The 27,944-nt window shown below is 50.5% G+C and overlaps 1 protein-coding gene and 1 long non-coding RNA gene across 2 annotated transcripts in view; one reads left to right on the top strand and one right to left on the bottom strand.

The window, feature by feature from the left end:
* The window catches only part of LOC308487591, a 53,274-nt gene extending 26,326 nt beyond the window's left edge, over window positions 1-26,948 (top strand). The window contains exons 2-4 of the long non-coding RNA XR_013991726.1: window positions 23,704-23,940; window positions 24,816-24,964; window positions 25,683-26,948. This is a non-coding gene — a long non-coding RNA (uncharacterized lncRNA). The remainder of the gene's footprint in view (window positions 1-23,703; window positions 23,941-24,815; window positions 24,965-25,682) is intronic.
* DPT (dermatopontin) lies at window positions 933-26,748 on the bottom strand. Its single transcript, XM_081025998.1, has 4 exons — window positions 25,647-26,748; window positions 15,524-15,649; window positions 4,391-4,498; window positions 933-3,856 (listed from the first exon to the last, which is right to left on the bottom strand). Exons 1-4 carry the CDS (start codon window positions 25,949-25,951, stop codon window positions 3,790-3,792), a joined length of 606 nt encoding a protein of 201 aa, XP_080882124.1. The 5' UTR covers window positions 25,952-26,748; the 3' UTR covers window positions 933-3,789.
* Window positions 26,949-27,944: the final 996 nt, after the last annotated feature.

Here is a 27,944-nt window from a genome sequence, read left to right as displayed (position 1 = left end):
GGGCTGCCCATGTCCATCAGGAATGGGGAGGGGGCAGTGAGGTGAGCAGAGGGCCAGCTAGGTCGGGAACTAGATGGAGGACCAGCTGAGACAGGGGGAACCCCTGACTGCGTGGCGAACAAGAAAAAACCGTGGAAGAAGGAAATGTCTAGGTTACAACAATTATTTTGTTTGAGCATTCATCGGTGCTTTTGTGAGAATGCAGTCTTCTAAAGGAACTGGAAAAACAAAGTTGTCTTTCATGTCTGGGTCAAAGCAATGGATCATAAAGATACGATGTGTGGATGAGCCAGGATGGAGAGAGGACTCCCTCAGGTCATGGTAGTGCATGTGCGTGTGTGTGGGGAGATGGGGAGGTGGGAGGGTCAGCAGAGGAGGCCCCAGCTGAAATCTGAGTTCCAGATTGGTACAATACATTCCAATTCACATGCACGAGTAATGGAATGCGTTAGAGTGCTGTGTGAACTGCCACTTAGGGTGTTGTCACTGAGTGCTGGCCCTCCCAGACCCCCTTGGTGACATCCATGATTCCTGGGGAGACTTTCCTAAACCCATGCATTTTTTTATGCCTTCCATTACTTTGTTTCCATTGCCTGACACGCCATGATTCCCTTCCCCACCCTAAGCCCTCACTGCCTTCTATTGAAATGCTATTTACCCTTGACTTTTCAATCTGGACGTACTGGTTTGTTTGCTTATTTAATAAACCCCTGGAATTCGGGAAGTGTTGCTACTGCAGTGGTTGCTATGTAGTAAGCACCTAATTTATTGATTCAAGTGACTGAATGATTGACAGACAGACTGACTGAATGAGAACCAAACTTAAGTCCCGCCTCTTTCATGAACTGTCTTTATGATTGACCTATGATAATATCCAGCTTCTCTGAGGAACATTATTTCTAATATATACCAATAATAGTCCCATTCCTCTTACTACATGTATTGGGTATTTATTATGTGAAAGACACCATGAGATCTCATTTTGTCCTGACAACAACCCCGGGATATGGGTCCTATAGATGACTGGCCAAGTCGTGAAGCTGGTAAGTGACAGGGCCAGGATTTGTGCCCAGATGGTCTGAAGCCAGTGGCCACAGTCTTTCCCACTCACCGCAGACATCCTGCTTGTCCTTCAGGGCCAAGCGTGGACTCGGCTTCCTCGGGACTCATCTTCATTGACCGTCTTCTCTTCTCCCCCTCTGAAACTGGGCCTTGTGAGGCGGGGTATGTCTCTTCTTCCCGTGTGATGTGGCCGCCATCTTGGAAGGTGCTGAGAAAGGGATTCCTGCCCATACCAGGCAGGTGGCTTGGGGTGTCAGATATTACACAGTCACCCTCTGTTAGAGCCAGGTGTGGGACCTAAGCTTTCAAATCTCATCCCAGGCTGTTTCTCTGGCAGAAAATGCCTCAGCAAAGTCCTTTGTAAACAATTTGGGGCAGGTAATGAGAGTTTATAGAGTTTTACAATTGCAAGAAACCACAATGATTACTCGATAAATGTCCTCATCGAACGAGGAGGTGGCTCTTCCAGGGCCATGGAACAAGTTAGTGAAAGGTTTGCAGTACTGAGAGAGCATGGACAGAGAGGGAGCTTGCGGTCTGAGCATGTGGGATTTAGCCCTTGTCCGACGCTTAGTTCTCACATGTGATAGAAAGTACAGACCGTTCTGGTTCGAACCAAGTTGATAAAGTCTTTACTGTCATCGTCCTTGGCCTATATGCACAGGATAGTTATTCTCTTAGTGAAAACCTCTCCATCTATTCTATAATACTTGGCACCAGCACTCGCTGGGTTGCTTTATTGTGTTTCTCTTGCATTGTGCTCGCTAGCGGTCTCCCAGACTGCACCTCTCCACCCAGCCCCCCACTCCGGGGCACCCCCGCGCCCCAGCCTCTTGCGGTCATCATGGCTGCCAGATCAGCCAATCATGTCGCTCGTCTCCTTGTCTCCCTTCCAGCTCTGCTCCACACACCCAACTGCGGCCATTTCCTGGCGGCCATCCTGAACCAGCGAGCGCTCCAGGTGCTAAAATATTAATGGCTCCCTTTGTGAACAATAACACAGTGAAGCTTGTTGTAAATTAAAATTGCCAGAAAGGTGGAAACAAGGAAATGGAGAAAATACAGCAAAACTAATATGCAAAAGGGCCTCTGAGAGTAGTCAAATGAGGGCCCTCTTAGCTCTGCCTTCCCCTTCAAAACCTAGTGGGGATCTCGCTGGGAAACACAGCTCCACTGGCCAAGACCCACCTTCTCGGGCACATAGATGGGATGCCTACCATGGTGCAAGGCCCCTGGGGTTGTGCCTGGCTGCCTGCTCTCCCGGGTCCTCCTGGACAGAGGAGGGAAGGGCAGCACAGATCTCAAAACAGAGGGCAAACTGTGCGGATAAAGGAAATAGGGGCTCCCGGTGGTCAAAAATGCATCCGACATATAGATGTGAGATGGGCCGAAGGGTGCTGAGGACAAAGCGGGCTAGCTTCAAAGCCAAAGAAATGTGGTTCTGCTCTTTGTCTAATCCTTGACGACAGCGCTTAGCACCTATGTTTTAATGCCTGGATTCCCCAGCTGTATTCTGCCATTGTCGTCATAGTGTCCCTGGTGCCTTGCACATGGCTTGGGCACAAATCACAATCTAAGCTCTATGTTCTAAAAGGATGGATCAAAAGTCGGAATGGGGAGGGATAGAGAGTAAACACTGACCCTTAACATTTGCGGCACCGTGAATGTTAATATTTTTATTCCTTTTATAATGAAGAGAGTACAAAGAGCTGGGGACAGAAACATCACAGGAGGAGGGAAGATAGCGCCACCTCTGCAAAAGACACCCCTAAACTACACCTAGGAGGGGAGCGGACCCCCGGGCAGCCTTTCCCATCTAGAACATCGGGACCTTTCCAGCTGAGCTGCCTGTCTCTCCCATGGCTACAGGGCACGTGCCGGCCTTCCCTTCCCAGGAGTCCTGGCGGTGTCTCCAGGTGCCAGCGACTCACACCCATCCCCACTCCCCAGTGCAACCTGTGCCTGCCCCACCTGCTTAACCCAGTCCAGTTCTCTGACCTCCTCTTCCTGTTTTTGTCTTACCCGAGACTGACTCGCGTTAGGTTCCTGTACTTGTTTGCGTCACTGGGTGTGCTGATACCCTTCTTCTATGACAGGAAACGCTCCCAATCCTAAGGCTTTCAGCTCCGCCCCCACACCCTCCCACCTCCCATTTCACTTCCCAGAGTCCTTGCTCCTGGAGCACAGAGCTCTGACCGTCCAGGCAAGCCTGGCTTACGTGGAGGGGAGAGTGGCCCCTGGCCCCTCAAGGGGAAGGTCTGCCCTGGGCGAGGACCCCGGGTCCCCCTCAAACAGACACAGTTGCAGAGAACCTTCAGTGCCACCTCCCTCAGTTTCTGCCCCTTCACTCCACTGAACCCTTTCACAGGCACCTCGCCTGCTTGCCACTCATTTGGTAGTAAAAGCAGTAGCAAGGCTACACCAGGTGTGCCAGGGAACAGCGAGTTTTTCAGGCTGTGAGCGTGCACACTGCATATGTGACATGTAAGAGAGCCGTTGTCCGCCATATAACACGGTTGCAATGGCCTGGGTTGAAAGTGGGAAATGTGGATTCGTTGTGGATTTTATTATAAGTGTGATACCATTCAGAAAGGCCCAGAAAGCTGGCGACGCCGCTAAGCGATCAGCTCAGGGAGAAGGAGAGAGAGCAGCAGAAACCACTTAGGATCCGAATTAGATTAACATGCGGGTCTCCTGGCCCCCTCCCTTCACCCAGATGTGGCAAATCTAAACATTTGCGAATTCACAGTCATAGTCGGTCATTCGGCACATGATGAACTTCCACTGACGATCCCTGTGGGGCAGATCAGAAAGCTAAGGTCAAAGAGACAAGATACCATAGGAAGAACCAAGGGAAAAGCAACGAGTCACCCTTGGAGAACTTAGGAACTGAAGGGATACCTAGTCTCACTTTGCGCTCAAAAGACATCTCTATGAAGTCTCTAGGACATTCCTGTGAGGTCAGGAGTCCTGGACACCTCTCGTCTCGTTCAGGTTGTGTCTTCAGGTGACAGGCTGCGTGGAGGGCTTGTTCATCTCTAGTGGTCAGCTCCCCACTGCTCTGTCCCAAAGGTACCTCAGGGACAGGTATGCTTGGAACTCAAGTGTTGATGTCACATTGTCCCTCTTTCATTGTGAAGCACCTTCTCTTAACTGGGCGATCCATTGGCTCATTTATTCTTTCTCTCACTGAACACTTAGCATGTGATGGATGAGCTCCTTCAGGAACTGCTCTCACAGGGAGATGAAGTGAGGGGAGACAAGTCTAAAACCCGGCATGGAGCGAGTCCCTGGCTCCCCTAAACCCTAGCCCTCGGGGAAAGCTCACCTTTCCACAGCAGAGAAAGTGGTCGTTGCTCCTCGCATATAGTAATCGTAACTGTAGGAAATCATGTCCATTTCCTCACCGTAGTGGCCTGGGTATTCTGTTGTCAGCCTATATGGGAAGAACAAGAGGTTAGAGGAAAAAGGCAAAACTCACTATTATTGCGGGGGTTGGGAGAGGCGAGGGCAGTCTGTAGACATGCTATAAAGAAGAGATTGAGTGTGAACATCAGGGGAGAGCCAAACTGGAGTTAGGGGGCCTCTAACAGACCATTCCAGGCTGTGGAAAGAGGAACAACTTCCTCCCACTTCTCCTCCTCCTCCTCCTCCTTCTTGCCGTTGAACCATACACCAAAAAGGATGTCAATAACTCCCCAGGTCTTGAAAAAATATTGATTCATATCATTATTAGTCCATTCCACTGAAGTCAACTAGAATCATGTTTCACACTGGATTGTGATTCATTAATGGCTCATGAAATCAGTTTAATTGGTTATTGCCAATTGGACTTTAAAAAAGAAGAAATAGTGTAGAAAAGCTAAGAGAATGCATTGTACACCCTTAGGGTAAGTTCTTGGGTATGTGCGTAAAAACTTCGTTTCAAATGTGTGTGTGTGTGTGTGTGTGTGTGTGTGTGTGTTTATGATGTATGCATTGTGTGATAGTTTAATCTGTATATTTTACTGTGAGTCAAGATCAATAAAGTGCTTGAAAGTATTAACGTAAATGTGAGCTCCACCGGGGGAGTGCTTGTCTTGGCTGCTATTGTCTCTTTGTCACCCAAACAGTTCCTGGTACGGAGTAATGTGCACTGAATAAATAAATGGCCTTGGGAGAGTCACTGGATCTCAGTTTCCTGGTCTATAGAAGAATAAGCACTCCTTCATAGGTTTGTCATCGGGACTAATACAAATCTGTGTGACATCCCAGTACATGGTCTGAGTGGAATCATTAGGGACAATTTTGTTTCTTCCTTCCCCTTCTCCTTTTTCTCCTTTCTCCTCCGAGAGTCAGTCAATGCTGGGCTTCTTGGTAAGAAGGGTTTGTTGTGGTCCACCCTGAAGTAAAGGTAGAATCTCCTAGTCATCTCTTATCCGGGCTAACTATTGGGGATCTTCAGGAACCCAATAGTTCTTGCAGTATGGAAGAAATGGTCCCCCTGAAAACTCTCTCTGCATCTCCAAGACTGCATGCGAAACTAGTAGTTGTATGTTGACAATAGAAAGTTCTTCCCCTGTGCAGACTTAATATTGCAAGGATTGTCATAAAATCTTGCAGAGACTGATTTATAAGCTGGAAGGTCTCCTAGGAGGATCTCAGGGCTGAGATGTAGCAAGACAACCTGGAGTTGGCCGGAGCCTAGATCTCCACTCTCCTGGGTCACAATCATTCCTTTCCCCACAGTATGCAGTTGCCCTTGTTCTCTGAGTTTTCTCTTCTCAAGACAATGCTCCAGCAGGACGCCCAGCCCAGCCCAGAGTGGGTTACATGTGCTTCTGCTCAGTGTGTTCATGAATGGAAATAGGGCTCCGCTAATTCAGAAATCGACCTTGTACCTCTAAAGAGACTCAGAACAAGGACTTCCTCTGTCGGAGGAAAGAAAAAGGCTCGTACACGGCCTAACAGGGCCTCACGTGGCTCCCATAGGTTTGTGGTTCCCAGGAATCTAACAGTCGCTGGATTACCATTTATCCAAACAAAGGGGGATTTGGTTAGAATGTGAATAATGCAGATTCGGGTTAGAAGAGGTGGGTAAGAAGGTGTTTTCCTCACTTCCGGGAACACAACATTTTGTCCACTAGTTTTGAGCCACTCTTTGGATACACCACATAAACGCTAACTGCCAAACCTTTTTATAGGTGCTAAAGGCAGAATCCACACATGGCAATACTGCCTTAGGCTAAATCCAACTGCCAAAAAAACAATTAGGAAAGACCTAGGCCGGATTTTATTTTTTTAAACTGATCTGCCTTCAGATTACTTGGATAATTAAATACATTTGCAATAAAGTGCAAAAGAGAGGCTTGTATTTTTTTGTTGTTGTTTATTTTTTGGTTGGTTGGTTGGTTTTTAAACCATGCTGAAGTTTTATGCTTCAAAAGGGGAAAGTGCTTTCTTTAACGAGCTCTCTCTGTCACGTCATTTTTGGCCGTGACCAGACACAGGCCGTTGCCTAACTGGGCAATTTGTCTGGGAAACCCCTGTGGGGACTGCTGGGAATTTCTGGAGCTCCCTGGAGAAGGTGTGGTGCATGCTCATTGGTACATTTCCATCTTGGTCCCAGGCAAGGATTTGTTTTACTTGATGTTTGGTGGTGGTTTTATGTTTGTTATAAAACCATGAGGTCAAGGTTAGATTACGTTGGTACAGAACCCTGGATCAAGGGGGTTGGGCAAGGAGTTTGGGTATTGATAGAAATTACACCTGCTGTACGAATCTACAAAGATGTTACCGTGTGTTTCTCCTGTCACTTTTGGATGAGTGACTGTTGGGGTATGATTTCTCACGTCACAGTACTTTTTCTGCCATCGGCAGGCAAGATGAGACAGACAGACAGAGAGTTGTTTCAAAGTTAAGGGAGAACTTGGTAACGTAAAAACACAGAGGGAGAAACGACCCCCGTCCTGAGTAGGAAGGGAACCTCCCAAACACGGTTCATAGAGGGAACTGCACCTTCACAGTATTCAGGACACAGAAGTTTAGAACCAGGTAGCTGTGTCTCCATTTAGTTCTTGGTGACACCACTCACACGCAAACCAGCCTCATAAATGGAAGCCCCAGTAACGACTCCTCAGAGAGGAAAACAAAAAGAAAAGAATTTAAACTTTCAGAATTGGGAGCAGGGACGAGGGCGTAGGGCCTTGTCAGGAAATTAGAAGAGGCTACAAGGAGCAGGCCATCGGGCATGAGAAGCTGTGGCAGGCGCTTCCCGAGCCCAGGTGGGGAGAGTTTCCAGCCTCCCTGTGAATGCCTAGGCCACTGGCAGCTTTTTGGCAAAGCATGCCACATGCTGAGAATTGCCACACATTCCTAGACCAGTTCAAACAACCAAATCAGCCTTCAACTGGGTAAGATAAAGGGGAGGCTGGTTAGCAAGCCGCCTCTATTCAACCTCCTGAACCAAGAGCTCTGCTCCCAGGAACCTCCTATGCACGCCCCCCCCCCCCACTGCAAAGGGGGTGGGGTGGGTTGGTGTGTGTGTGCGTGTGTGTGAGAACTTGACAACACAGACCCACCTGTACAACTTCTTGTGTTAGATGAGGTTGAAGGTTGAATGAGATGGAAGGAAATTAAATAATGTCTTGCCGGTGAGCTGAAGACCACTCATTCACACTGAAAGGCCTTTTCAGATCAATTGAGGGTTTTCTCATCTCAGATTCCTAAAGCACTAGCAGTACCCACAGGCCCAACTAGAATCAATAACCGATGGCTGACACAGACCGAGTGCCGCTGCAGATGTCACGACTCCTTTGCTCTGAGAACAGGATGTGTCACAGAGCTCAGCCCAGATATATGAGCACAGTCGTTTCAAAACAGGGAGTAGAGAAACAGTTTAGAGAAAGAGGCCCGACTTACCGCCACAGGTTTGCCTGAGAACTGATGTGGCTTTTCAGAGTCATAAGAAAGCGTTTGGAATCTGTTCCTCAGCAGAAAGTGATTCAGTCTAAGACGTTATCAGAAGCCACCTCTGCTACTGGTTCCTGAGCGGTGGGACCTAAAGTGGTGGCACCAGGATCTCCTGTTCGATCCATGTCTGACCTGCCGGCAGTTTGGACAACTGGCTTATTTGGAGCCACCCTGGAGGCTCATCTCGGGCCATGCGCCCCAGGTGGGTGCCTCATCTCAGGGCCCCAAGTCGGCTATTGTCACATCCTGCACTTGACCCCGCCGAGGGAAACCAGAGACGCACACGCCACAGACCCCCTGCCACAGAAACAGGAAGAGGCGCCAGCATTCCCACGGGAACGATCAGAATGGGGGGCCGGCAGAAGCCAGACTTCAGCTTTTCTGGAAACGGAATGAAGTGAGAATGCTTTGTGGCCCTTGCTGTAGAGCTCAGCCCGTGCTCCCACAGCACAGGAGAGAAACTTCTGATTAGCCCAGCCTATTTCTGTTTCGCTCCTATTTTCTCCACCTCACCATTAGCACCTTATTTTAAATATCCCGTCCGAGTGTCCTGTCACTTGTCAGCACTGCATACGGCGCTTTTGGTTACAAAACCAGAAAACTGTAGCGTCTTGTTTCATGATGGTGGCTGACACAGGGGCTCCTGGAGGGGCCCTGGCACGTGGAAGCATGTCCCCCTTTGGGATCTAGTTCAGGAGTGGGTATGGAGGAGAAATCCAGTGTCTGTAGGACAGATGTGTTGAGGTTCATTTAGATCCTCCATCCAGCTAAGGAGAGGTTGTCCCCTCTGACAGGCAAATCGTCGAGAAATTTCTTAACTAAACAGGCTGTTTGTGACCAGTCCCCCTGCATACTGCTACAGAATGAGAGTATTTCAGGTTAGACTGATTTGCCGATGGCCTGGCTTCGCCCACAGGTGCTGCATCCATAGAACCTGTTAGAATTAGTTTTGCGAAGATGAGACAAAACCCAAACTCAGTTGTGCACAGAGGAAAGCACCCTCCAAGGAACAGCCACCCGGCTTCTCGCACAAAGAGCTGGGGGAACCGGCCAGGGGGGACTGAATGGCCAGGGCTCCGCAGTTCCTTTTCTGCGGAGACACCCTGAGCCCTGGCATGTGAGAAAGAACGTGTCCTCTTGTGGCATTTTGGAGATTTATATTTCAAAAAGCGCAACTATGTATCACAACACAGGAAACAGTTCTGGAGATATCTGTGGCTCTAATTCAAAGATGAAAGTCCCCAACTGTTTTCCAAATTGCTCTCTTAGAGCAGAGGGTCTTGCTCACTGTCCTAGCCCAGGGCTGGTCAGCAGGCCCATTTGTTTCAACTCATGTTGGCTTTCATGAGCCACATCCCATCCTGGTTACTCTGGTCCTGTACCCCGGCGGGGACGACGGCACCTTCAATGTGTCTGGTCCTGCCCGAATAAGCCCTCTCCTCTCCTGTTTTCAGTACTAGAAGCCTCTGCATTGTTACCGCCTATTTCATCTGTATCGTCCTTGTTTCCTCACTGAAATGGAGAGAGCTCCCCGCTGTACAAAGACCATGGCGTTTGGAGGCAGGCCGACCCATGTTAATTGAGTTTGGAACTCCAAACAAGTCACATTTCTGCACTCAGTTCCCTCCGTACGTCTCACATATAGTTACATGGGATATGATGCAATTGTATCGTGATTTCTGCATGTGAGAAGTACATGAGCTGACACACGTGAGCGCGTGGTAGGTGCTCAACAAATAAAAGGCGTCGTCCACACCATCATCCTCAGGAACTGAATCAAAGCCCCTGGATTGTACTTATTTTAGATCCACTCGTATTCCCTGGCTGATAAGATGAATTAATGAGTGGCGGAATGGATGGCTGTTTCCAGAATCTGGTAAAGGGGATACAGTGGGAATGAACGGGAGAGAGAGAATGAAGCAACCAATTTGGTCGGTAATGTTGAGGTTTACAGTGTTCGAAATGGCTGGTCAGGCCTGGCTGTGGGTTGGGCAGCACTTATTAGACAACCAACCACCTCTTGGAAGTTTGTGCTGTGAGATTGGGTCCTAGGAAGGGCGGCGTCACCACTCTGCAGGCAGCAAATACATTTCTAAAGGACAACTATGGCACACTCATTGCGACAGCCACTCAGACTGGTGAAAGGTACGACTGATTTTGCTCAAGCTCAGGGGGTCTGTGTGCCCCCCCATAATGAGTGCTTTGCACACCATGAAGCACAAGGCAGGGATGGTTCTGAGGGCACAGGAGCGTCTGACCTCAGTGCAAGCTGCTTTCGATGGAACAGCCCATCCAGTTCCCCAAAGTGGGGGTGTCCCATCTCTATACCAGCAGCTCCCAACTTGCTCAGAGCAACCAGCTTAGGAGCTACCCCGCTCCCCAGGTCTCTGGGAGCCATGCTGCTGCAGACACCTGTGCACAGGGAGGTGACAGATGCCAAGGAGGTGACACGAGGCCTTCTTGTCCTTGCCAGGACACCACAGGGAAAGGCCACGTGACAACTACCCATCTTATATTAAAGTCTGAGCAGTGGGGTAGGAGTTCAACTTAGCTTAGATCGAATGCTTTGGGGTGGGGAGAGGGAAGAACGTTCTGAGTTACTGATTATGTTTGTTCGCTGGAGCTCTCTGGGAATTAAGAAAAACCGTTCTCTGCTTTGTGACTTGTGCATTCGGGAGAGAGGAGCAAGGCCACGCCCGAGAGTCAAGGAACGTCAAGGTGGAAGTAGAACTGGGGAAGGTCACCCATGTCTCGTCTGAGGAAGGGCTTTGCATTTTGAGTCAAAACATGTTGTCTAATGACCCTCATGAAAGGTCATGGATCCAGGAAGGACCACTTAGAAAAGGAAAGAGATGCTTAGTTTAAAGCCACCATTCTGGGCACCCCCAGTGTCGGCCTGGACAGCTTCCATGCACCGACGGGGGCCGTGTGGTGTGGCATGCAGCAGCTGGAGCTGCCTGGGCCCTGGGGAATTATTACACACAGTCTCTGAAGGCTTGTGGCTTCCTCAGCGACATGTGTTTGTGATTTGCAGACGATCAGCTGGACTAAGCATTTGAATTCTCATACATAAATAATAGGTGTAAAATTTACACGCGTGTGCAGTCCAGCGGGGACTCTTCAGTGAGGCGTGTCTGCGTGTGTCAGGAATTCAGCCTCCTGCCAGAGTTCAGGGGGGGCCATAATGTCTGACGAGAGACAGCACAAACTGAAATGAGAGCAGCATTGAACAAATAAACCCCTACTCATCTGGGAGCTGGTAGGGTGAGTGGCTTTTGTCTGCTCACAGCGGTGCTATTTCTGAACCCCAAATGCTTGCAAGTTCAGACTAAACACTCACGTGGCCAAATGGTGGGGCCTCTGTGCCACAGAATGGCCTTCACAGTGGGAAGAGGAAGATGTCCCCATCCACATGTGTCCAGTTCTCTGGGGGGTAATGGAAGCTAGTGAACGTGATGGAGGGGAAGGTGTCATGTGGGAGGGTTATCAGCAGTTTTCACTGGAGGAAGGCGTGGGAAACAGCTCTTACCGTTAAGAGGAGCCAAGCAAGCAGTGCATGTGAAAGAAGTCCTTTTCAAGAATAAGATACCATCCTATCAGTGTTGGGTTTCCCCGTGCTGACTGTTTCTAGGGACCCACAACAATCAGATGTCCCAGAAATTTATCAAGGGCCTACTGTGTGCCGGGCAGTGTGCTGACATGCTGAAGCAATAAGATCTGACTTATGCCCTTGAGGCTTTATTCAAATTAGAAAGACGTAACGCCATGAGTCAGGCAACCTAAAGATACCACTACAATGTCTAGACACACAGTGGGCCCCGGGCGTCGTGTACTGACCACCAGGATGCCCACTGCAGTCTCATTCTGCCTCTTCAAAAAGGTACCGTTTCCTTTGGTAACCATGGTAACTCTCAGCCCTAGCGACCTGCAACCGACCAGACAGAGGAGCCAGGTGAAGCCTGCCCTAGTGTACTGCCTTCCATGTCCTCTGAGACTTCTCTCCTCTTTCCCCCTATCCTCGGTGCTACTGGCCATCAGTGACATGTCTGGGTGGTGGGGTGGGCTGACGAAGGGAGAGGGAGTGGTGGTGGGCGAGGGTGGGCAGACCATTGCTGACCAGGGTGGGCGGCAACATGTTGCCGCTGGAGACCCAGCTGTCTCGGCAACTTAAGAAAAGTTGTTCATATCTGTTTGCCAGTCTTTAACCTCAGGACTTCGTTCCATGTTCATTAAATTCTTAGCATCTTACTTGGTGGGCTGCATATAAGAGGGCTTAAGAGTCGTTTTTAAAACGGGTGAGAAGGGCACGGAACACCTGTGAGCAGCAGCTGTAAATGGGAACCAGGCCCCTGGTGAGCCCCCCTGGGAGACTGGGGCGTCGTTAGAAAATCAGGGGAATTTTGAGACATAAAGACCCGGATGTCTTTCAGGGCTCAGCATGCACATAAACAGGAAAAGCCGTGGTGCTGAGGGTAGTGACACAGATTACGAGATCCATAGAATCTGGGGACTCCGGGAAGGTGTCTGTCTTTTCCCCTTGATCCCACCCCGACCTCTGCTGCTTGGCAGCTTTTCTAAGACCAGCGAGCCTTTCTTGCCTGTCTCATCACCAAAGCCTTTGCCCCAAGTCCAGTCCCTGCTGCTGTTCTGTTTGGCCGGGAGCCAGGTGGCCAGCCAGTGACTGTGTGACGCCAGCCGAGGCCGGCTCTCCCATCCGTCTTGGCAGACACCTTGGACCTGGCCGTGATGAGCCAATGCAGCTGCCCCAGCTCCCTCCTCCTCTGCTGCCTGGGGAGGGGTGAGTCAGCCGCCCCCAGCACACCGTCCAAGTGGACGGTTTCTCTTTCCTCTGCATAACCAGCTCCACATACCAGTTCTGTTTCCTGCAAGGCCATCTGACCCCTGATTGCGATGACCGTGAGCAGAGCCCGCCTTCGAGAGGCCTGGTAGTTGGGGAGGAGGCCGGGTCTGTGTGGCAGCTGGCAGGTGAAGGGGCATCTGCCGCCAGGCAGGCCAGCTCTGTTCCGTCATAGCCAGGGGCACCCCCAGGCCTTAGGTGCATGAGAATTCAATCCTCACAACAAAACTGGATGTCATGGCGGGCCTCCCGTGTGCCTGGCCGCATGTAAAGGGCTCGCATGCACCTACACAGAGCCTTGGCTTGTGCACTGCTTCCATGCCAGGGCAGAGGGGGGCGGGGGGAGGCCAATTTTTAAAAAAACAGAACACCTTCTAAAGTAAATAAGTAAATTGTATTTTCTGGGCCACGTTGCCTTACTCTGCATGCCCTCCAGAGTCACTGACTCAAACATTCATCCAGGAATGTTCAGCAGACCCCGCGCTCTGCTAGGCATGGGGACGCAGACATCAGTGTCTGCTGCGTCCCTCACCTGCTCCCTGTCCAGGTGGAGACAGAAACGGACACACACGATTCAGGTGTGTGTGTTACGGGCTGTCACAGACGCTTCCACAAAGGGCAGGGCAGCTCAGGGGACCGGGGCCCCCACCCCTCGTCTTCCCGCTGCCCCCAGGCTGCCCTCTCCCCCCGCCCCGCCTCACGGCAGCCTGCTCTGAGCTGACTTCTCTTTCACCCCCTCTTCTTCCTGGACCGTCCAGGGTACCCCAGCCCTTGTGTGTTTCTTTGGAGCCTGATGAAGGAGAAGTCTTGCTAATGTGGCAGTGGGTTACTGACTACTAGTTTGTTGTTGACTCTTTCGGATAATTGATGTGCATTTTAACTGGCTTTTAATGCCTGGCAGCAAAGGAATGCCTCGCGGTGGACACGATTTCACTGTGGATATGCCATTCTGTCAGCCGACCTGGAAGGGAAGGGTGAAGAAGGCCCGGCTTCTCAGGTGGCAGCTGGCAGGCTCCTAGTAACTCTCCTCTCTCCCTGGGGCTCGCTCTCTTCAGAACTTTCAGCCTCTCTTTGAAAACAGTTCTGGGCACCTGGGTTGCCTTTTGCAAAACCATCTTTGGAGCCAAGACATTTTTAGGGCCCAATACAACCTCAAAGATCTTCTAGGCCTGGGGGTTTCAATTTGTGACCTAGCGTGTCCCTGAGTGGCCTTCTGGGAGCTGGAGGGTTCCTGAAATCTCTGTATAGGTCTGTGTAAACATGCTTAAGTGCATTTTCTTTCTTCTGAAGACAAGGTCTGTGGCTTTCATCCGATTCTTAGACCCAGAAAATGTGGTCATCATTTTAAGGGATGGACTTGAGGTCCCGTAGAGAGGCAAAGTGATTTTCGAGAGATGGTACAATTACAGTGGAAAGACAGGGAGGAAGGGGGGCGGAGGCGAAGGAGAGACAGCGCCCAAGCTCAAGGCGGGACTTGCTGCTCAGTCAGGGTTCCTTGCACTCTCCCCCTCCCCCACACGGAGGTCTTGGGTCTGAGATTCAGGACTTAGGTCTTTGATTGGCAGTCTGTCCTGCACCCCAGCCATGGCTGCTCACCGGCCCTGGTGGGTAAGACCTGCTTTGAGGAAGCCGTTTGGATTGCTGGAGGTGCTCCCTCACAGGGCGACTGCTAAGCTGCCTTTGAGCTCTGAATTTCCTGTTCATCATTACTTTAAATTGAAAAATGCTCAGTTTATGGAGCTGCCTGTGCCCCCGTGGGCCTCTGTGGACCGACGCTGTCTGGTTGCAGAGAATAAGCGTAACTGCAAGGCTGCCCTTGCAAGCGTCACACCGTAGAGATAAATCACTTGAGGGAGCCAGCCTTCAAATGTCGACACTTTCCAATCCCTTTGTCTAAGGAGAAATGCCTGGCTTGTTGGCAGAATGAAGAACTTGGGACAAGATGTGTTGTCAACCAGAAGTCACTTATCGGGGTAAATAAATATATACACAATCTCCTAGTCAGCTTGATGGCTAAGTCAAGGGATATTTAGTTATCAGCCCGGAGAGCGAGAAAGGAACAAAATTTCACAGAGTGGAATTACAAAGTGACCTAGAAAACAGTAACCTCTATTTTGTCTATAATTGTATGCTGGGTTACAATTATAGTATGGTCTGACCTGTGACAGGGTCAGTGTCTTCCAAAGAAGGTCTGCAGGAAAAAATAAGTTCCCAAACAGGTCCAGCAGCCTCAGATGTGATGACAAGTTAGCGTGATAGAGAGGAAAGAGCGCTGAATAGTGAGTGGGCCTAAGCTCTAGCGGCCACCTCCTCCAGGAAGTAGCTGGGTGACTTTGGACAACACACTTCCTTGCTCATTGGTTCTGTTTGTTTCTTTTTCTGCCAAAAGAGGGGTGTAGGAGCATTGGGTTGACGCCCTGTAAGGTGCCTCCCAGTGTGAATATTCTAGCCCTCGCTTCCTTTCTTCCTTTCTCCCTCCCTCCCTCCTTCCCTCCATCTTTCCCTCCTTCTATATGCTAGCTGCTACACCTCAAGCTTGTTTGTGATAGCCCAGGCTTATCTGAAGGCAGAAGCATAGGCCAGCGCACCCCCTCCACAAGCTCCCCTCTGGCCCCAGGAGTCAGGAGGGGCTGTACTTGGCCGCAGGCTCACCAGCAGGAATATGGGCACCTCTTGCTGTAGCGACAGCAGTAAAATTGCCACTCCCGATCCAGCACGGACTCGAAGTAGCGGCTCTGGAACCCGGCCACCAGCCCATTGCTGGAGCATGTCTGGTACCTGAAGACAAGAGAACAACCCAAGTCAACCAGTGAGTCACCCCACAGACCCCTGCCCAGGACCCCAGCTCCCACAGCTACTGAGGCAGACCCCTCTCTCACTGACCTAGATTCCTAGCAAGTGATTCCATTTTAATACAAGTAACAAACACTGTTATATTTGTAGAGATGACATAGGCTCACCATTAAAATTCAAACAGTTCAGAATCTTTCAACTGAAGGAAATGTGGGGACTGCAGCTCCTGGGAGACCTCTAGAATATGTTTTTGGATGGAAGAATGCATACATGGATGGATAGAGAAGCCTCTAGAATTCTACCAATGCAAGATTGTCTTGTGCATGGCAGTGAAAAGAAAAGACAGCATAATTCATTTTCACTTGAATTGAAAATAGAAAGAAAACGAAGAGAAACACAATGAACTGATAAGCTTCCAGTGAGGGTTTCTTCTGCTTAGAACAGAGCCCTGGAAATTAAGTCCACTCCTTCGTTTGGCCCCTGAGACAGCAGCAAAGCACCTGCCCTTTTCATCCGTTTATTATTCACTTATTCACTTGTGCACATGTAATTTCAAATATGCATTTGTTTATTCATCCCTCTATTCAAGACTTGTCCTCCGCTACCCTTCTGTGTTGATCACTGTGCTTGCGCGTTCAGAGGTGGGCGAGGTGCAGGGTCACCCCTGCAAACGAGCCTGAATTCCCTGTTCCCAGGCCTTGGGAGAGGTTCTGGCAGACCTCAGAGTGATTGCTCGGCTGTAGGAGGTCGATTGTGCCAGGGAGGAGGTGCCCTGAGACCTGTGCCCTCTGAGGCTCACGTCTCATCAAGAGTGTCCTGCTTCGGAAAGCACCTGGCACACTTCGGGGACACTGGGATGGCCCCCTAGGGTCTGGGGTAGCGGGAGGATGGTCTGTTCTAGCCTCGTTCTAGCAACAAACACAATGAGCGAGAAGCATCTTCAGTAGGAAGCTTAAGAGGTGTGAACAGGCGTGAACAGCTCCTGTGTGTCCACAGAGTGTGCGGCAGCCCGGTGCTGTCTGTGACCTGCCTCTCTGCCCTCCTTAACGTCCTGCCTTCTTCTCAACGGCCCTTTCAGAACAGAGCGGGCTGCGGTTTCCGCGAACTGCTCGTTGTCTGTTGTGTTGGTTTGTCCTGTGCTCTCAGACCTCCCCAGGGGACAGTGATCTCAGGTGGTAAGTGCCCCTAGGTAAAAATAAATGGAGCAAGATAAGCTGCCCTGCCTCATGGGGTACACGGGGTTCCCATTCTGAAGGCAATCCATGTTCCATGAATTCCGCCAGCTGTCAGCCAGGCCGCTGGCCCCACGGTCCTGTGTGGAAAGGGTGTGTGCCACTCTGTCACGCGCCACCTCAGATAACGCTGCCCTGTGAAGATTAGTTGGCTACTACAGGCCTAAGAACATACGGTGAAAGTTAGACAGCCGACCAGAACCCCTCCCCAGTGCCTGCCCCACCGCGTCACGTGTTGGAAGAGTGAGCCTGCACTGGGGTTTGGCAGTGCACGTAGGCACAGTGACTTTATTTCTGCCAGAAGTGGATCTTTGTTGGGGTACGCTTGGGTGCTCAGGTGGGGGCAGTATAGCAGAGTGGTCACCTTGGGCAGGCCTCATGCCCTCTCAATGGCCTCACCTTTCTCATCTGTCAAATGGGCATGCTAATGACACGTACTGATTCAAGTTATTGTGAAGGCCAGATAGGGCAATGCATGTCTGATTCCGGGGACGGTGTCTTTTTATGCTTCGTAAGTTGCTTGTTATTGTCATCATACATTCATTTAGTCCACACGCAATGGTGAGGAGACTCTGCGAAAGCCACCCTCGGCTCCCCCGTCTGCAGTCTGTGGAAAGCGGGTGGGGTCCCGTGCATTCCCTCCACAGCTGTTCCCACCCTGAAAGCAAAGGCAGAAAGCCCCGTCCAGCGCCTGTGACAGTGAGACAGGAGCAGCAGGACGCAGAGGACAGAGCCCTCGGTGAGCGGTCTGCAGACATGACTTCTCTCCCCGCCCTGACCCTAGCATGCTGTGTGGGATCTCAGTTAGGTCAGGTGAGGATTACATGAAGTCATGCCTGAAAGCTCTGGGCCACGACAGGAAGAGCCAGGATCCAGACTCCGATTTCTGGGGGGCACAAAAGGTTGCCCCGAGACTGTCCCTCTGCTTGTGGCCCATCTTCAGGGCTGCTGGCCAGTTCCGGGGGGCGGAGGCCAGGACCGGAAGGCGTGTGCATGTCTGGTTTGGTTGGTGAGCTCCTCTGGGGAGTTGGCGTCTCTCCTTCCTGTCTCTGCTGGTCTCAGGCCAAATGTGTAGAGAGTCCAACATCTCCGCCAGCTGTGGGTGGCGTTGGGTCGTGGGTAGGACAGGGTACAGGAAAGCTGGGCCACCTCGGTCAAGAGCTTTCATAGTCCCATCAACGGACATACAAATGTTCCTCGCGCTGCTGGCCAGTCTTCAAGCCCATTGTGGAGATGGAGCCAGAGCAGCGTTGCCCGTCGTCCAGCCCCGTGACTAGTTCTGTGTCCAGCAGACCCTAGCCTCCTTTGCTCCCCAGAGTTTCTCCCCCAACCCAGCTTGACGAGAGCTTACACTCCACCAAGAGAGGTTCCTTCTTTGAAGGAAAGCTTTGAGGACTGTTAATTCTACGTTCCCCAGAACAATCCTTTGAGTTGCTCTCAGCTGCTTATAAGATGGTCCGCAGAGTTTTAGAATGGTCATGAAGTCTTTCAACAAATGTTCATCGGAACCTCTTCTCTACCTGATGCTGTAGGTGGCCTGGCACTCTTTCTGGAGGGCTGTCCCGGGAGCAGACACTGCTGCAGGGCAGCTATTGGGAGAAGTCAACTGGAGCTAAAGAAAAGAGAGGAGCGAAAGTATAGGCTAGGTGGGGTGGGGCAGTGCCGTGGCCATGGGCAGAGACAGACCCAGGCTGGGGCAGGTGTACCCGTGAGAGGAGGTGTACAAATCCTGATTCCTCTCTGAAGCCCAGCAGAATGCCCTTTCTGCTGACCTGTATGCAACATGGGGACGAGAATCCTAACCTGAGAGTATTGCTGAAGATTAAAGATATGCTGCATGCCGCATGTCTACCGCACGGGCAGGCTCAGAGTGTGTTATTAAAAGGTGGGAGAGGTAGTAGTTCTTATCATATTGTCATAAATATTTACAATTAAACAGAGAAGCCACATGCCAGTCTCCAGAATCCACTCTCTGTCGGGGCCTGTGTTAGGAATTGTCAGGGTCCGATTCTTCCAGCGGGACACTGAGATGAGCCTCTGAAAACAGATAGCAAAGCACAAGAGCAGTCTTTTATTCTTCTTGTGAGAAGTCTTTCTGTCTTGACAATTCCAGGCCATGCTGATTTTGCTTCCCCATGCCATGTTGATGTCACCCTCACACATGTCATCTGACACGCACGCTCTCTGCGTCGTGTCATGGAGAGCTAGTGTGGGGATTTGAAGGCAAAAACTGCACCACTTACAACGTCCTCCAGCCACGGTGGTGGGGTCTGAACAGTCCCTTTGATAATGCCGAGTTGCAGGCAGTCTGCTCTCTCCCTGCCCCTCTCTGGGTAAGGATGCTGCCATCTTCTCCATGTCCAGGTTTTAAGTCTGCTGGTGTGTTTACCAGGCTTCAAGAGGGTGGCGTAGAAATGACCTGTTGAACTGCTCCCTGGGTTGAAAGACGTAGAGTAGGCCGTGGGAAGAAATACAGATTCTCCCCAAAATACAAACGCCTGCCTCGCTAAGCGGTAGAAGCTACCCAAAGGCCTCTGAAGAGGTCAGACTGTCTTCTGAGATGTTCTCGTGTCCTGAGGTCACCTGGGGCCTGCGAGCGCTTCCAGGTCACGCAGGATGGAAGGCTTAAGCACAGAAGCTCATGAGCACCAAATATTACAATATTTGTTAATGCCACCACAGCGTCTGTCAGAAAATATGACAAATATCCAGGACATTTGTAACGTCCACTTAATATCTACAGATTGTAATTGAAGTGTTCGTTTCCCAAACAAGATAGTTCACGTCAGGGGCCTTTATAATCCAGCAATTTGTATTCCAGCTCCAGCTTTATAATCTACCAGCTGTGAGAGACTTAGCTCTTTGAGTTTCAGTTTCCATTGTGTAATAGTGAAGATAAGCAACCTGTGTTAAGGACTCACTATGTGCCAGGCGTTCTGCTAAGCACTGTACGTACGTGAATTATCTTAATCGCCAAAATGATTCTATAAAATGGGCTCGCAATCAGCTCACCACCACCACCACCACCACCACCATTTGACATAGAAGGAAGCTGCGCTTCAGAGAAGTTAAGTAGTTCTCCAAAGGACTCGTAGCCAGTAATGTGTATCTATTACCTCGTTTAATTCTCGCAGTTCTGGGGATTTGTCTTTGTAGTGGCAGAAACTGAGGCTTAGAAAGTTGACAGGACTTGCCTAAAGGGGGTAGTGGGGCTGCATTGTGGGAATCGCTGTTTGACTCCAACGTTCAAAATCTTGCCATTATTTTAAGATCCTTCAGAGAAACACACATGCATACACACACATGCGTGAAGCGTGCGCACATATCCTAACTGTGGACATCTCTGACTGACTGGGAAGGTGATGTCTGAGAAGTACCCAGACAGGAGCAAACCCGCTACCGGGAAGAATGGACCATTGCCATCCTTCTGAGCACAGCCGAGAGCCATTTGGGCAAAGCTCCCCAGACAGCCGACTCCTAGTACTTAGGGAGCTAGATGGGCAGCTGGCAAGAATCCTGGGTCTGCCATAACCCACACTCAGCCTTCTTGCCCTCGGAAGTCATCCTTGCATGCATGTGATATCTTTAGCCCGGCACTCACCGCCGTTTTATCCAACAACAAACAAAACACCAATGTAATATCTGCCCATGGCTCTGTGGTATCTGATGGTCTGGCTCGGGCACCGCCTCTGCCCTCACTGGCTAACGGCGGGCGATCTCCTAACGCTTCTGAGTCACAGTCCCTCATGTACCAATGGGGGAGACCATAACGCCTGCCTCCCAGGCTTGCTGGGAAGGTCACTCAAGGCCAGAGGCTGTGTGTCATTCATCTTTATGTCCCTGGAGTCTGGCACAGTTTGTGATAATGAGCATTTAGTAGTGAACGAGGGAGCAAAGGAATGTGTGAGTGAGGCCTGTTTGTAAACTGTGCAGCTCCGCAAACGTGAGCATTAGGGCAGCGGCACCTTTGTGTGACGTGACTGTTTCGTGGATTTCTCGGTTGCCTCACCCTCGCGGCTTCCGTCCCTAATCTCTGATGGAAAGACATTGCTCTAGATGGTGTTCGAGGCCCTCCCAGGGCTGAGACTCAGCGTCCGTTATGCTCTGTTTGCCTTTTCAGCTCCCAGCATGCGCTCTACCAGTCTGCACCCTTAGCTTTGTAAAAACCCTTTGATTTTGGAATCATAGTAGGTTTACAGAAGACATGTAAAGATAATACCCTTCGCTTGGTCTCCCCTCAGGTCACCTGTCATGACTGGTGCCTCCACGAGTACCAGGTTACCTGTGTGCAGCACTCCACTCCCACCCGTGTGTGGCTCACCTGTGTCCACGAGAGCCCCTTCCTGTGCAGGGACCCCCACCAGGCTACCACGGAGCATGTAGCCCTGTGGCTTTTGAAATAAGGGGTTTCCTGGGGTATTATTTGAAGCTCATTGGGACATTAAGATTTGGGGATAATGGAAACCTGACAATAAGTGGGTCCGCCGTGCGCTGTGTGTGTTTTAGAGAATTGCGGGAAGTCTAGAAAGACCGTCCTGCAGGGTGACAAATGCCATAAGCCCAAATGGGGTGTGGACAGTAAGTGTGAGCCCCACGTTATAGACACTGGTCTACTGAGAACCGACGCGGTAATGTGAGCAAAACGGTTTTCCCGCAGGAAAGTCTGCAGGCTTCCCGGCTGTGGGCACCAGGGACCGTAGCTGGGCTTGGACTGCGGAGGCACTCACTAGGTCTTTCACTGCATTTTCAGGGGGGGCCTACTGTGCGCCAGCATGATTCTAGGCTCTGGGGAACATTCCATACAGCGTTGAGTGAGATGAAGCCCCTACTTTCATGAAGCATATGTTTTGAAGGAGACAGCATACAAATACCAATCAGGTCATGACCATACACCACAGGAAATAGCAGGCAGGTTGGGCAGTGGAGGCTGGGAGATGGTGGTTGAGAGGAGGAGGTCTGAGGAAGCCTGTGTGACGAGTCAGGCGCCCCGTCTACCCTGAGCTAGGACGACTGCTCGGTACCAGACCCAGTCAGATGACGGAAAACTACCGCCTTTCAGATCTGCCTTCATGCTAACTGTCCGCGGGACAGTTTTCTTTTCTTCTCCATCACGTGGCTTGTCTTTGGGGAGTTCATACATTTTGGGGAGTTCATACAAACAGCTCCAATATGAGCTGCCATCTACAAGTATCTTCTTGAGATTCTTTGAAGCCCTACAGGTGCCACTACCCTGTTTCCCTGAAAATAAGACCAAGCCGGACCATCAGCTCGAATGCGTCTTTTGGAGCAAAAATTAATATAAGACCCAGTCTTATTTTACTATAATATAAGACCAGGTCTTATATTATATAATATAATGTAATGTGATATGATATGATATGATATGAGACCGGGTCTTACATTAATTTTTGCTCCAAAAGACACATTAGAGCTGATGGTCCGGCGAGGTCTTATTTTTGGGGAAACGCCGTAGACAGAATGCAGTTCTCCTGACTTCAGAATCCATGTAAAGCTGTCTGGCCCCAAATCGGCCTCATCAAATCCGAGATTCACTGAACCCTTCTTCACTGCCCGGGAGGCGTCAGGCATGTGTTTCAGATTTAGGTTAGTTTTCGTGCTCTCCTACATTTTTTTCTTGTAAGCATCGCCGTGACCGCCCCTAACAGCTTGTGAAGTGAGTGTCACACCTTTTTTTTTTTTTTTGCTAGCATGAGGTACCACAGAATTAAAAGATGATAGAAACGGGCTGTGAATCAAGGTGTCCTGATTCTGAGACCAGAGCTCCTCCCACGCCACAAGAGCTTCATTAATCTCACTAGAGAATTCCAGCTTCATCTTGTTCCATGCATGCCCTACAGGCTGTGCCGCCCACGTTAGAGAAGATGCCCTGAGCACAACTGAGGTACCCCCGGAGATGGCAACGGGCCACTTTTGGGGCCCAGGGAAGGCCTCCTAGCAGTCCTTTGCGGTGAGCCAGCTTGCCCATTTCAGAATCTGATGCCTAAAGTGCTGGTTTTCAACAGAGCAACTGTGGCCAGCCACTCGCCACGATGAAACACCTTTTAAAGGCTGTGTTCCAAATAGCAGGCATCTTTAGCAAACCCTCCAGACTGTCGTCAGATCTTGGAAAAGGAATGGTCGGACTGCACGACCTCAGAAAGCTCCACGCCTCCCATGCTCTATGTTCTCCTTGGCTCTAAAACGCACTTGGAGTTTTCTTGCAGGAGGTTGAGATTCCTCCCACCTCTTAAAATAAACCTGCAGGCTGATTTTATGCCGTTATACACGGCAGCCAAATTGTACAAGCCCACCAACTCTTTCCCCAGAACAGATTACGAGCCTGCAGCCAGCGGGAGGATATGATGGCTCCCCAGCCAGTGAGCAATTTCTTTCCTTCCAGAATGTTCACTGAGGCTGAAGTCTGAACTCAAAGCAATAATTATCTAGAAAAGTGCCAGTCGGGTCCTTGGTGTCAGTCCTGAGGCAGCTGAGTCCGATGGTAAAGAAGACGCTTGTCATGTTCGTGCATTTTGTACTCTGAGCTCAGTGGACGGGGAGAAGGAGGCCACAGAGGGAGGAAGGGAGGAAATGCTTTGACTCTGTGTACCGAAAAATGTGGGAAAAAAGGAGGTGGAGGAGAGCTCTTGCCTGTCAGCTTCTCACTTGGCTCCCACTGGCCAAAACAAAAATCATGTTATTTTCACTCCCTTCCTCTGTTGCTTTTCTTCAAATAGCTTGGGAGTTAATGACAAACCAGTCACAAGTTGTCAAGTTTAAAACTAAACACCATTTGCCTTCTCTAAACAGAAAGATAAACAGAAAGAACAACAGACTGCAGGAAAGACCCATGGTGTTTTCAGGGCCAAGCAGAGCACAGGGCAGAGGCAGGCGGAGGCTTCTGGGACCATACAGTCTGGACGTCCGTTCTCCCCGTGAGCTGGGAGCCCAGGAGGTGAACTGCTGGTCCAAGGTCACACAGCAAGTTGTCTCTAGAACCAGGATCCAAATCCAGCTGACTCAAAGCCCAGGGCGCTTCCTTTGGAGGTGAGGAACCATCGCTGAGCGCTCTTTTACTGTGGCTTTAAAAAGGGGCGTTGGAAAGGGGCCCCACTTATGGAAGGGCCCTAAATGGGAGGACTAGATGGACAGTTGTAACTAGGTCACTCCGGGCCCCACGCCAGGCAGTGGGCTCCGCTTTGGGGAGTTGCTAGCAACTGTCAGTTATCAGGCCAGACTCTGAGTCAGGCTGTTGGAAGGGGTTTTGGGTAATTAAATCCGCTCACCAGAGGCAGTGCAGGTGGATGAGGAAAGCCCAGTAGAGGGCCCCCCACCTGCCCCAGCCTTCTCCAGGCTGACTAAGGCCCTCCTAAGTCATGGAAACCGAGCTCGTCCCCATCCCTCCAGTGGGGGGCTTTGGGAGGGATCTTGCAGGTCCCCACCCAGGGTGAAGAATTGCCCCGAGTCCAGTCCTGTGGCCCTTTCTCTGCTGGCAGAGCCCACGCTGGGGGTAGGGGTGGGGGCAGCAGACTCTCAAGAAGCCCACTGTGGAGAAACACCAGCGCTTTGCAGCTGAGACTCGCTCGATCCAAGTCCTGGCTGTACCAGCTGAGGAAAGCCCTGTCCTCCAGACCGCGGTTTGTCTACCTATAAAATGACGTATGGATTTGTTCTGAGTGCTAAGCAAGGTAATCCACAGGCAGCACTCAGCGCGGTGCCTGCTCAACGTGAGCGCTCAGTAAATGCCAGCTGTCTGTGTGACTCCGAGCTCCTCTCTCCTGCCCGGCCCTGCCACGCATCAGTGTCTTTTCCCCTCGATTGCCCAGCGGTGTTGTCTGCTGGTGGAGTTTTATGCTTGACCACCCCTAAACCCCCTGCACCGCGTTCCTGCTGGAACTCGTCAGAGCGTCTTCTCTCCACAGATACCACAGGGCAGCCGGCTGCCAGCTGGGTTTCCTCCTCCCTGGGCAGGGTCTGCCTACCCTCCCCGCCCCAGTGGTCCTGCCTCCATCCAGGCGGCCGTGATAACCGGCCTGGCAGCCAGTAGCTCCTGGAATGGGCTCCTGACCAGGTATGGGGCTGGGAAGTCACATCCCACAGGCTGGGACCATGTTCACGGCATAACTATGGCAGAGCCCGTTGGGTGACAGTAATACTTCTCCCTGAAAACATTTAGCAAACTTTTCCAGCCATGGGACCCATTTAAAATTCCGACAGAAAGAAGGACCTCCATATTTATCATTGAGAGAGCACATTTAATCGGGAGCAGCAGAGAGCTATTCAATTTCACTTTGCCAAAATTTTTTTTGTCCCCTCGCCCCCATTTATTGGCTCTAAATCGGTATTTCTCAAACGGTCTGTGGTGCAAAACCAGTTGTTTATTTCCCCCTAACTACAGTGGACCAATACTTCTGTAAAACAGTGAAAATCAATGATTACAAAACTAAAATGCCATTTGGACGGCACAGCACTGTTCAATTGCTATGAAGTTCCTTAAATGCTTCTTTCTGCACTTATCCTTTTGGGCTGGTCACCATCTCGCAAACCCACACCAGTCCCGGGACCAAACTGAGTCGGACCCTCCCCATCCTGGGTTCTTGTCCCCAGTTGCAGTCACTGAGCAGCAGCCCTGCACCACTGGGAGCCCCGGGAAGGTCCCCAGTAGGGTGTGCCCAGACATTAGAGGGTCCAGCAGCCCCCGGCTGGGATGTGGTGGGTGGCCCCAGCCCCACTGCCTCCAGGCGCCCCCTTACCATTCCATTCCAGCCCTGTTGATCTCCTCCCACCAGCACTCCGTGGGCTCCCCCAGGCTCTGGGGCGTGGGCATGCAGGCGTAGTTCCACTGTCGGTCGGAACCTTCCTTCTTGTTGAAGATGCTTCTCACTGCCACCACCACCTGTCCGTGGGGACACTGGTAGCTGAAGCCCTGCCGGTTCAGATTCACCCACCCGTCATCACCGTAGTCCTGGTACTGCTGGTACGGATACCCATAGCCACCATACTGGCCCCAGGCCACACTGACCAGTGGCAGCAACAGCCACACAAGAGTGAGACGCATGTTGCCTGGGTTTCTGGCAGACAGTGTCACCCTAGGTCTGCTGGGCGGACGGCTTTATACAGCTGCTGCTGACATGTGGCTTCCAGATGTGCGTGAGCAGCCCCCAACTGCAGTGTGTCATCGATGAAGCACAACTTCTCCGCGTGGAGACACTGGCCATAGTCCGTCCAGCTCGTTTTAAGGTGGAATTCTAGGCAAATGTAAGCAACACACAAATGGAAGAAACTGCCTGGAGAAAGAACAGCGTTGCCGATAGATCAGAAAAGCAAACGGCTCCAGTTCCTTACCAACACTCCCCCGACGAAAGCAGCATATTTGTCCATCACCTCTCAGCACCTCCCCTCTGTCTGCCCACCCCACCCTGCCACTAGCAAACCCCTGTGTTTGTCCTCCAAACGAGCCTTCCAGGACTGCACAAATATCCAGAAAGTCATTTCAAAACACCAGTATACTCAAGTGAAGGGAACAGCGCCGTTTGGATTTTGGTGAGGCTGGACACCTGGTTTCTTTAAGTCCTCAGCCCATCCTATAACCCTGAGATGGTGGACCAGTTTGCAAGGCTGCTCTGAGAATTCTTAGGTCCCACGTGGAAGTGCTGTGGGCCCAAGGACAGAGTGGCGGAGCAGTATCTATCTTCCTTGCCAGCTGCTGAAATTGGACCCAGCTACTGCTCTGCTCTCAAATATGTTTCATCTGAATGAAGCCACTTTTTATCTTTCGGCGTTGAAAGACGTTTAGGTTTTTCCCAGGTTTTGGTAATTGTGGATTAGGCATGGATGAACATCCATTAAACGAGATTTTTTAAAAAAAACATTGAAACTTCATGTATTTTTTTCCAGTTTTATTAAACACTTGACATACCTCACTGTATCATGTGTATAAAGTGTACAACATGATGGTTTGATGTTCAGACATTGTGCAATGGTGACAACAGATTCAGCTGGCCGCCATTTTCTCATCTAGGTACAATAAAAAGAAGGAAAAAAATTCTCCTTGCGATGAGAACTCTCAGCATTTACTCTCGTAACAACTTCCTTATACATCACAGAGCATGCTAACTAGAATCACTACACTGTACATTATGTCCCTAATGTTTATCTCTTACCGTACAACTGGACGTTTGTAATCTTTTCACCACCAGAATCTAAAAAACAGAGAGATCAGACTTGTGGTTACTGGACGCAGACAGCTGGGGGAGGGGAAAGTGGGGGAGCATGTACAGGTTTTTGTGTGAACAGATGTTCAGTTCATTTGCGCAAAGACCTGGGAATGGGATTGCTGGAGCGTAAGGTACGTGTGTGCTTAACCTTGTAAGCCGCCGTCCGCAATGCCTCGTGCCTGAGCCAATGTATCTGTACTTCCCTACCCAATAACTGCCATTTCTTTGTTCATTCCAGCCATTTTAATAGGTTCATAGTTTTCTAGTGGTTATTTCAGTGAAGTTTGGGTTTGCGTTTCCCGAACGATTATTGACGTGGAACATCTTTTCATGTGTTTATTGGCCATCTCCCTGTCTTCTTTGGTGATTTGGGCGTTCGAATATTTTGAGCCCTTCGGGCGTCTCCTGCATGCAGAGTAGTTCCCGTGTTTCATCGGGTTGTGCTTAAGGAAGTCTCTTACTGTTGTGGTTGTAGATCAGGGATCTTTTATCAGTGATCTAGCTTCCAAAGTTCCTGTGACACTTGTTAAACTGTTGACTCCTGAGCTCCGCTCCAGACCTACTAAATCATAACCTCACAGGGGGTACCCAGGTACCTACAATTTAAAAAAAGCTTTCCAGGTGATTCTTATTTACACCAAAGTTTAAGAACCAGTTTCCTAAAGGAATGTGGAGCCAGAGAAAAAAATGATGCCACATATCCCACCCTGTGCCCGACCTGTAGCACATTTACCAGGTGGCATTGGGGCTGGACTAACCGTCAAAATAACCTTGAAGGAGAAAGGAAGTCACACATGGGAAGGAAGCAAACGTGTGTGTGCACATGTACACCGG

This window comes from Rhinolophus hipposideros (genome assembly GCF_964194185.1).
Source record: "Rhinolophus hipposideros genome assembly, chromosome: 19".
Lineage (NCBI taxonomy): Eukaryota > Metazoa > Chordata > Mammalia > Chiroptera > Rhinolophidae > Rhinolophus > Rhinolophus hipposideros.
This window is presented reverse-complemented; position numbering and strand designations above follow the sequence as displayed.

Coding starts and splice junctions, on each gene's coding strand:
- DPT (XM_081025998.1), bottom strand. CDS start 25,951: ATGCGTCTCACTCTTGTGTGGCTGTTGCTGCCACTGGTCAGTGTGGCC. Junction 4,499..15,523: donor AGGTGCCCATATTCCTGCTG/GTGAGCCTGCGG, acceptor CTTCCCATATAG/GCTGACAACAGAATACCCAG. Junction 3,857..4,390: donor ACTTTCTCTGCTGTGGAAAG/GTGAGCTTTCCC, acceptor TCTGCCCCACAG/GGATCGTCAGTGGAAGTTCA.